The sequence below is a fragment of the Rhamphochromis sp. 'chilingali' genome (genome assembly GCF_963969265.1).
Source record: "Rhamphochromis sp. 'chilingali' genome assembly, chromosome: 9".
Taxonomy (NCBI): domain Eukaryota; kingdom Metazoa; phylum Chordata; class Actinopteri; order Cichliformes; family Cichlidae; genus Rhamphochromis; species Rhamphochromis sp. 'chilingali'.
In genome coordinates, this window is record NC_137936.1 from 10,533,171 (window position 1) to 10,544,114 (window position 10,944).

At 41.9% G+C, this 10,944-nt stretch overlaps 1 protein-coding gene across 1 annotated transcript; it reads right to left on the reverse strand.

Annotated features, from left to right (window-relative positions):
* Positions 1-4,591: 4,591 nt before the first annotated feature.
* Positions 4,592-9,107, reverse strand: LOC308402271 (protein transport protein Sec61 subunit alpha-like 1). Its single transcript, XM_080890963.1, has 12 exons — positions 8,877-9,107; positions 7,980-8,047; positions 7,781-7,846; positions 7,607-7,685; positions 7,295-7,426; positions 7,025-7,134; positions 6,755-6,908; positions 6,499-6,659; positions 6,220-6,417; positions 5,909-6,100; positions 5,740-5,816; positions 4,592-5,648 (listed from the first exon to the last, which is right to left on the reverse strand). The coding sequence occupies exons 1-12, from the start codon at positions 8,881-8,883 to the stop codon at positions 5,462-5,464; spliced, it is 1,431 nt and encodes a 476-aa protein (XP_080747089.1). The 5' UTR covers positions 8,884-9,107; the 3' UTR covers positions 4,592-5,461.
* Positions 9,108-10,944: the final 1,837 nt, after the last annotated feature.

Below are 10,944 nucleotides of genomic sequence, written 5' to 3' on the forward strand. Positions count from 1 at the left end.
AAGCACTGTCTGTATGATCTGGTCAGAGAGCAAGGACAGCAAGCTGCCCTTGAAGAAAAGACATCAGCCCAAGATGAAGTAAGTTCCTCTCCAGAAGATGAGGGGACAATCTCCAAAGAGGCTGACAGCATCACCACTGATGTTGAGTACTAGCCATTGCCTGGATCCTCTTCTTTGGGGGAGGATTGGGGTTGGGGGCATGGAGGTGGAGGCCGAGCAGCTGATGGAAAAGAACATAGGAGCATTTTCTGAGACCGAGGAGCCGGTGACTGAGTGGATCCCTCATGAAAGGAAAACGATGTGGGTCCCACTACTGAAGAGAGACTGCTCTACAATCCAGTACTCACTGGTATCAAACCAGGGCTCACCCTGTATGCAGTTTCCTGCATTAGCAGCCTGAGATCTACTTTTGACTTTTTTATAACAAAGGAGATCTTTTAGCTCCTGTGCACCCTTACAAACCTGCACGGGAGGCCAAGGTGTGAGGATTGGACGATTATAGGTGAAGTAGAGATAAAGCCTACACCAGAATAAAGCAATACATAGCATGTTGGATGACAACGCTGGAAGTTCTCAGGAAGTAAAAAAAAAAAGGCATGGGGTTCAGACTCCAACTGACGGAGGAGCTCCGAGGACAACGTCTTTCCTTTGGTCACCTTGGCAGAGGAACCCCTCAGATGAAAACTGGCACAGGGGAAACAACCCAGAGCTTCCTCCCCAGCTCCTCCAGTTGCAACAGAGGAAGATTTTGTTGTCTGTCTTTGGCTTCACCAAAACTACCACGGCGATATCCCACATGCCAAAGCAACGGAGGAATGTGCTTCTTTTGACAGCAACACACAAGGAACCAGCAGTCAGTGATGGGGAATAAAGGATGCGTGAAAGCAAGAAGCAATCCTGGACTACAATAGGCATAAATATTGCTTGGATAACTTAGAGAGGATGTTGGCACCTCGAGTTGTAGAAAGAAAACTAACTGATGGCTGATGGCTTTTTCTCCAATCTCCTGGATGTCTTGGGATATGATGCCTTTGTCCCGCCGGAAACAACTTTACTGAAGTGGGGGAGTCCTCTACAACCTACAAATGAAGAGTGATCCTGGGAGAGCTGGGACACATGCTGGTGACCTCAACAATTGCAGGACACCCTTCTCCTTAATTCTCAGCCACTTCTGCCATTGATCTCAAGATACAGTAGTCTGAACCAGAGTGTGACCCACACCCCACCAATGAAATGAGAAGAAGGTGCAAAAGGCGCACCTCCAGGATTGGAACAGCATCCCTTTGCACCAGGTGTAGAAAGTGTGCCCACAAAAACCACTCTAATGTGGTTAGCACATCTTGCTGCTAATGAGGATGCACACAGAAGCACACACTGGAATATAAATTTTGATCATTTTATTGGTCATTTCAGTGGTTATTTGGTCATTAAACTGCCTTTCTGGCCACTAACACACCATTTGTGATTTTCTTTTTGGCCATTCATTCAACCCCCACCCCCCCCACCCCCTAAAAAAAAGTAAAAATAAATCATTGTTACTGTTACTGACCTGCAATGATGATAAAAAGAAATATTGGGTTTCACCATTCATATGCTAAAAATGTGAACTTTATTACTATTACTATACTTTATTACTATTTTTACTATAATAATACATAATCTGACTGGTATTCAAAGGGTATAATATCTGAATTTGAATTATATTTTGGTTTTCATGACTAGGACTGGTGCTAATTTAAAAAATCAAGTCAACGAAAGTAGAAAAATGTTTTAATATATTAATTTTATAGTATTTTGTAAACATAAACAGGGGGTGGCCATATTTGGCCACGAACAAGCTGAGAGGGAGTTTTTTTGGTTTTCTGTTACTGCACAAAAAAACAAAGATGCATAAAACTCATTGATACTTTTAATTATTGCTATACATCTAACCTCCACCATGGTTAGAAAATAAATCAGATGGCATGTTTTATTTGGAAAAGAATTGTGGTTTTATGATTTTTTCCATTTATGAGTTCCTAGGATTATGTGATCTAACTAGTATTTAAAGGGTTAAAATTCTGAATTTGAATGAAATTTTGATTTTCATGAACAGCACTGATGCTAATCTAAAAAAATCAAGTCAAAAAAAGTGGAAATTTTTCTTATTAAATAGGAATTTTATAGCATTTTGTAAATGTAAACAAGGGGTGGCCATTTTTGGCCACGAACAAGCTGAGAGGGAGTTTTTATGTTTTTGCTCTCCCTGCACAAAAATAACAATGCATTATAATCAATGTTGATGTGAATCAATTACATGCCCCAGACTCTACTATTAATAATACAAGAAATCTCAGTAGCAATGCAATTACAATGGGGCAAAAAAGTATTTAGTCAGCCACCGATTGTGCAAGTTCCCCCACTTAAAATGATGACAGAGGTCAGTAATTTGCACCATAGGTACACTTCAACTGTGAGAGACAGAATGTGAAAAAAAAAAATCCATGAATCCACATGGTAGGATTTGTAAAGAATTTATTCGTAAATCAGGGTGGAAAATAAGTATTTGGTCAATAACAAAAATACAACTCAATACTTTGTAACATAACCTTTGTTGGCAATAACAGAGGTCAAACGTTTACTATAGGTCTTTACCAGGTTTGCACACACAGTAGCTGGTATTTTGGCCCATTCCTCCATGCAGATCTTCTCGAGAGCAGTGATGTTTTGGGGCTGTCGCCGAGCAACACGGACTTTCAACTCCCGCCACAGATTTTCTATGGGGTTGAGGTCTGGAGACTGGCTAGGCCACTCCAGGACTTTCAAATGCTTCTTACGGAGCCACTCCTTTGTTGCCCGGGCGGTGTGTTTTAGATCATTGTCATGTTGGAAGACCCAGCCTCGTTTCATCTTCAAAGTTCTCACTGATGGAAGGAGGTTTTGGCTCCAAATCTCACGATACATGGCCCCATTCATTCTGTCCTTAACACGGATCAGTCGTCCTGTCCCCTTGGCAGAAAAACAGCCCCATAGCATGATGTTTCCACCCCCATGCTTCACAGTAGGTATGGTGTTCTTGGGATGCAACTCAGTATTCTTCTTCCTCCAAACACGACGAGTTGAGTTTATACCAAAAAGTTCTACTTTGGTTTCATCTGACCACATGACATTCTCCCAATCCTCTGCTGTATCATCCATGTGCTCTCTGGCAAACTTCAGACGGGCCTGGACATGCACTGGCTTCAGCAGCGGAACACGTCTGGCACTGCGGGATTTGATTCCCTGCCGTTGTAGTGTGTTACTGATGGTGACCTTTGTTACTTTGGTCCCAGCTCTCTGCAGGTCATTCACCAGGTCCCCCCGTGTGGTTCTGGGATCTTTGCTCACCGTTCTCATGATCATTTTGACCCCACGGGATGAGATCTTGCGTGGAGCCTCAGATCGAGGGAGATTATCAGTGGTCTTGTATGTCTTCCATTTTCTGATGATTGCTCCCACAGTTGATTTTTTCACACCAAGCTGCTTGCCTATTGTAGATTCACTCTTCCCAGTCTGGTGCAGGTCTACAATACTTTTCCTGGTGTCCTTCGAAAGCTCTTTGGTCTTGGCCATGGCGGAGTTTGGAGTCTGACTGTTTGAGGCTGTGGACAGGTGTCTTTTATACAGATGAGTTCAAACAGGTGCCATTCATACAGGTAACGAGTGGGGGACAGAAAAGCTTCTTACAGAAGACGTTACAGGTCTGTGAGAGCCAGAGATTTTCCTTGTTTGAGGTGACCAAATACTTATTTTCCACCCTGATTTACGAATAAATTCTTTACAAATCCTACCATGTGGATTCATGGATTTTTTTTCCACATTCTGTCTCTCACAGTTGAAGTGTACCTCTGCTGCAAATTATTGACCTCTGTCATCATTTTAGGTGGGGGAACTTGCACAATCGGTGGCTGACTAAATACTTTTTTGTCCCACTGTATATAAAATTGTGAGATTTGAGGTTGTCTTCCAGCTAGTGCAGTGGACAAACTGGTGTTTAAAGGGTTATTTAAATTTAAAAATTAAAAATTCTTTTATATTTATGAAAAGAACTGAAGTTAGTTAAAAGCTTTATGCAGAAAAAATGGCAAAAAAAACCCATAAAATAATAAAAATTACAGACCTAATCTTTTGGTGGCCACTTTTGGCTACAAACAAGCTGAAAGGGTGATTTTGAACAAGCCCAGAGGGTTTAAAGTATGTGTTCAGCTGAGGACTCCCCGCACCTCTGTGGGTTTTACTTTCCTCCCACAGTCCACAAACACGCTTGTTAGGGTAACTGTTAACTCGAGATTGGCTGTGTGTGTGCATACAACAGTGTGTGGCTCTCTCTCTAAGTTAGCCACATTGCCAGTTTAACTCAAGTGTGGAGCAGGTATCTCAAACGACAGTGACCTCTACAGGAAGTCACAGTTACAGCACCCAATAATGCCCTACTCTAGATATAAACTTTTAACTAAATAGTAACTCATTATCTACGTGTTGGTTGCTGTATCAATAACATGTGGCAAGAATAGTTGCTACTGTAAATAAAAACAACAACAACAACAACAAAAATCAAAACAATTTCCAAGTGTATTGGAAAACAAATCCTGTTTTTTTTAATAACACAATTATGTCTGTTACATAAAGTAAAAACAAAAATGAGACCCCTTTTTCCATCCCTATCAAACCCACCCTCATCCCGACCATCTCGGCAGTTTTGTGCAGCGATTCAGTCTGGGAATAAAAAGAGCATGACAACACAGACAAACACTTTCCTTTGAGGACCCAGAGACAAGAGGACAACCACTGCGCCTTACATCAGACCAGAGTGAATATAAACATAGTCCATGAGATTTAAAATCAAAGCAAAGGTAAACTGTATGAGATTACCAGAAACCTTATCAGGAGTACAAACATATCTTATCTGTACTTTCCATATCCTACTATAGGCTCCCAGAAACCTCAAAATGATTGCTAGGTGATGAACAAGGTGGCTTTCTTTCAGTTCCCCCTGATATATCCAGGCAGTGCTTTCAGCTTGAAATAAGCATCAACATGCTGTGTTAGTGTTCCTTGAACATGCTGCAATGATCAATGCCTGAGGTCATTCAAAGACAGCACCTCAAACTTTTTTTTAAGGTCTTCTTTAGCTGATAAGACAGTCAGTGGGGATTCAGGCAGCCTGCAGAGAGATGGGTAACTGCTACTGGGACAAAAAAAAAAAAAAAAAAGGAAATAAAGACACACAATACCATGCTCAACCCTGGACGTAGCCAAAAGTTTTCTCAGCATTGAAATGCAGGAGCAGTGTGGTGGAGCGCAAAGACGATGGCATAAAATTGACGCCTTCCAGCTGCAAAACAGACTGATTGTACATATTGCAACATAAAAAATAAAAAAAACATTGATAGGGGTGGATTCTTTTGTGTCTGTCGCAAAAAAAAAAAAAAATTAGTGTTTTCTAGAAGAGCAGCGCTGACATGCTGCCAACTTCACTCTGCTCCTTCACGAAGATCTCGAAGTACTGGTAGATGATGGTCACAGCCAGCAGGATTCCTGTACCTGAGCCGATGGCACCCAGGAAGTCTGCCATGACTGAGAGCCCTCCTATACAGAGCCCACCAAATGCAGCAGCTGTGGGGATGTACCTGCAGATAGAAATTGGACAGAAATAAAGACTTAAATATTCTGCAAACATTAAACCTAAGAGCACATTTCCAAGTCTTTTTTTGTGTGTACCTGTTAAGTTCGTGCACCATGGAGGTCTCTCTGTGTCCTCTCATTACCATCTGCTGCTCCTTGAGCTGCTTCGCCACCTGAGATGCACAAAATAAAAATTGGTGGACATATTTAATACATGACTCTGACATAATGAAAACCCTACATGTTTGCACGAAGACACACTTACATCTTTGGCAGAGGATCCTGAGACCTCGATCCAGGTCTTGGAGAAGAAGGCACAGGAGCCGAGCATGAACACAATGTAGATGACGGCGTGAACGGGGTCGTCTAGAACCGAACCAAATGATTCAGGTGGAGAAAGGTAGTAGCACAGACCGCCCACTGGGTAGGCACGAGCTGGTCCTCCACTCGAAGTGTCCTAAACACAAATATTGTACTGAATAGGGTGGAGATGAGCCATGGCTCCTCTTAATAAAGCAACATTTAAGTCGCCTGCTTCATATCTATGCTGCCATGACTTGGACTAAATGTACTTACAGACCAGGTTCCCAGGAGGTTGACCAGGAAGTTGCCACTGAAACGTGTTGAGAGCATCTGAGAAATCACATACAGATTGGAGACCAGGGCAGACTGGAGGATGATGGGGATGTTGGAGGTGTAGAACAATTTAATGGGGTAGGTGTTGTATTGGCCACGGTAGCGTGCTGACTTGATGGGCAGGTCAACCCTGAAGCCCTGATGAAGAAACATTTGATTTAATACAATGCATATTCCTCAGAGTCGAATAAAAATCAGGTGAGATAAACAGTAAGTCACCTGGAAGTATATGACCACTGCAAACACAAAGACAGTGGCGATGAGGTTCATGAGGTTGGGCAGGTTCTGCCTGTAGAAGGCTTCTCTTAGAGCACGCACTTTGTCTGTACGGGTGGCCAGCAGATGGAAAAGAGCGATGATGGCTCCCTCAAACTCAGTACCTGGGAAAGACCCACAGATTAAGTGAGTGTAATATAGATACACCTCGCTCTGCAATCACTCAGCTTTAAAGCCTTTTGTTTCTTAGTGCCAATACCTCTGCCAGTGTTGACAGTCGTGGGGCTGAAGGCCTTCCAGACGATGGTCTCACAGATATTGGTTGCAATGAAGAGAGAAATACCAGATCCCAGGCCATAACCCTTCTGCAGCAGCTCGTCCAGTAGTAAGACAATCAGACCTGCAACAAAGAGCTGGAGACAAAGGCAGGAGTTTAACGCTCTTCTTGACAAATGCTCATTTTGTAGGTAGGTTAAAAAGTTTAAATCATTTTTTTCATATGGTGTTAGCAGTTGTAATTTATATTAACCTGGATGATGATGAGCAAGCATATCCCAGCACCCATCTCTGAAGGATCTCCATACATGCCAGTCATGACATACACAATAGCCTGTCCAATGGTGATGATCATTCCAAACACTGCAAAAGTACATCAAAAAATGTGAAACAGGCACAACTGAAATGAGAGCTGTTATGAAAGTGCAAGCATCAGAGTATCAAAGACATCTTTAAAGCTTCAAAAAGGTACGTGACAGCTTCTGAAAATAGCAACTGTCTGATGAGTAATAATAACACCTACATTTCTGAGCTCCGTTGAAGAGGGCTCTGTCCTTAGGAGTGTCTCCCACCTCAATGATCTTGGCACCAGCCAGCAGCTGCATAATGAGGCCTGAGGTGACAATGGGTGAGATACCCAGCTCCATCAGAGTACCTGAAGAACACAGTCAGCGTCACAAACACAAAACAACTTTTGACCTTTGACTTACGACACGTGATAAAAGATTACGTCCTGCATGACAAGACAGTGGGATTAGATTATTTCTCCTTGGCAAAGTCACAAAGAACGCAAAATGCAAAGTTCTTTTGAAACCAATTAAATATAAGTAAACACCTCGGTTGGAGGCCAGGATTACTCTCATCCAGTAGAAGGGATCTGCTGAATCTGATGACATGATGCCAAAGAGTGGGATCTGCAAGAACAAAAAAAAAGAGAAAAAAATTATGCAACAAAGCACTATGACCAAAAGCACAACCAGTAGGAAGACTGTCACTGACAGATACCAACCTGGCAGCACACCAAAAAGATGAATAATGTGATGGCGGTCCATAGTACTTTTTCTCTAAACTGAATCTGCAAGGTTTAAAAAAAAAAAATTAAAAAAAGAGGAAAAACAGAGGAGATGATAAGCTGTTGTTCGCATTCATTCATGGTGTAAATCATCACCACTGTTTACTAATGTACTAAACTAAAGCTCAAAGCTTACCTTTCTTTCTGGTTTCTGGATTTCTGGCAGGACTGCACAGAACGGCTTGATGACCTCCAAAAATTTGACTAAAAAGAGAATGACGAGTTAAGAAATGTATATGCATTTACACCAAACAACACATCAAGCAGCTCTACAATGAGTATCGACAACATCTGAGCTTTTGTTCCTCTTTAGCCAGATCTACTTTGATGCTACGTCATCACTAACCAGCAGCTAAACAGCTGGCAGCAAAACCAAACAAGCCAGTCTCGTCATCACGCTAAAATGCAACAACGAGGATGTAGAAAGGTAAGCACAGCTGGGAGTTACTAATATTAGGTGTGTGCTCACTTTTAGACCGCTTACGGTGGAGCTGCCTAATGTTTTGTCACCTTGATCCGATCTATTAATCAATGAAACTGACTATGACAGAAAGTGATTTCACACACGCTTCGGTTCTTTCTTTCTTTCTTTTGCTCCCCAGCCGCACAGAAAGTCAAACTGGACTTAAAAGCCAGTTACATTATAAAAGTGAAGGGAAAGTAAAGACCTCTGTGCTGTACATGGTTAGTTCATTTAGCGTGATGCTAACTGGCGTTCAATCACAGAACAAGTTATCCATCATTTTCTAAGATGAAGAGTTGACACACAGCTCAAAGAGACACACAAGAGGCATCCCAGCGTGATATAAATCACTACAATGGTACTTAATCCAATCGAAAAATAACTAGGCTGTGAACCTTCTCCCGTTATGAGCTAGCTCCAAGTGCCACATAACCTGGCCAAGGTTAGCCAATTAGCTTCTCCGACGAGCGCCGAGTGCCCTTTAATGTTCGAGATTTTAAAAAGGAAAAATATAGCAGGTATTTTAGGGCACCAAAAACAAGCATATACACAAGAAAACATAACACGTACTTCCCATGGTGTCCTTAGTCCGACTCCTGCCGTGTTACTGGTATCCGTTTGAGTGCTGTGCAATTTCAGTGTGGCTCCATCAGCCGCTCCGTGAGAAAAGAGCGAGCCGTAGAGACACGTCACCAGACAAGCCGCTACCCCACGTCACTGCTCCGAGCCCAGCAGAGCCGACACGAAGCCCGCTGCAGGCCGTCCACAGCTCGGTCTGTGAAGACACGTTGCCAGAGCTGATAAACCAAAAATATTAACTCGGAAAATGCGTGATTTTAATTTTTTAACATTTATATTCTAGCAGCTATATCACAAAGTCCTCCTACCCTACAGGGGGTGCCCCAACCTCCAGCGAGCGTCATTTCCTTCTTCGGTTGAGAAGACGACAAGCTGAAAGGTGCTTTGCTGCCCTCATTGGTTTCCACCAATAAATGTAGTTTCCACATAAGTTTTACTATCAGTAGTGCTCGACGTGTGTTTCAGTGCTGACGGCATTAAAAACATATTTGTATTTACCTCTTATATCGATGCCTCATAATTACAGAAATAAATCCTCCTGGTTACCCTGAACTTCTAGAAGCACACAGACCCCCAAATAGCCCCACCCCAGTGTTGCCCAGCTTAGGTATTTGAGAAGATATTTAAGAAGATGTTCTCCTGGTAGATTTGGTATGGCCCCACTTTCCCTATTCTTCAGTATAATTAGATTTCAAAAAAGTACACATTGCTTCAGTTTTAAGCTTTTATGCATAATAATTGACACAGTAAAATCATCACCTGGTTGGTCCTTGGCAGGCGTTAAATAAACTCAGTCTCAGACAAACAACAAAACATTGCATCTTATGCCATTTCATTAGTCATTTTGTAAAAATGAATCTAAAGTTCAGAAACAGTGTGTGACAAACTAACTGCACTCTTACTGCTTAGTGCTAGGAATAGAAGGTAAGTAGCAGCCAGCGATTAACAATCAAATCAGCTGACTAATCTGATTATCATTTAATAATTATTTGAACAACAAATGTGAGAACATCTATAAATGTAGGGGTTTGGCAGTATCCTGCACTGGATCATTCAGGTGTGTGTTAACACAATGGCAAGGAGGAAAGATATCAGCAGTGAACTGAGAGCTAATTAATTTCTACATCATACAGACCAGTTTGTTCTTAAGTGGACGACAAGGGAAACTCCGCTTTCTGTCAGTGTAAAGATCTGCAACTACACATTAAGTCCCAGATGTATCTCAATGTAAGAAAAAGAATGGCATTTTCAGCAGTCTCTGTTTTTTCCACATGATGTGTATAATTATAGAAAAAGTTCTGGTTGTATATTGCCTGAACCTAAATTTCCATCGATCACGAGAATCATGAACATTTCCGTCATTTCCTAGGGGCTTGTGTTTGACATCCCTGCTTTAAAATATCAGTTCTCACCACTAGAGCTCAGTGTTGCTATAGCCTTGATGTAAAGTGTGTGTGTGTGTGTGTGTGTGTGTGGTTCATGATTTTTTTAAAATTCACTGTTGATTGAGTAATTAAACAACCTCCACACATAAATCCATTGATTTAGGGCTGAATTTCTGTGCGAATGTCATCACTTTGTTATACTTTGTGAAGTCTTCATTGGTATTTAATGGTGACGAGCACTGACCTGTAGATTCAAATAACAGCACAATGTCAACTGAATCTTTCAGCCGGCTGTCCGTCTGATCAGTCAGACTCTGTGGACCTGCTATAAACAATAACTTGATTTGTTTTTCAGCAGGAAATATACACACACACACACACACACACACACACACACACACACACACACACACACACACACACACACACACACACACACACACACACACACAGTGGAGGGTGGCTGGGAGCCTGCTCATCTGCCCTAAGATAAAGAGATATTTGTTCATGTGGTTACATAATGACCGCAGAGCTGTGAGCTAACAGTGAGGTGAGGACAAGCAAATTCCACACAGCCTCCCACCAGTCTCTGGTTTTCCCACTACTTTGAATTCTATTAAAATCCAAATTAAATTTTTTCCTGCCAGTCATGTGGAAACTAAATACAAGTTATT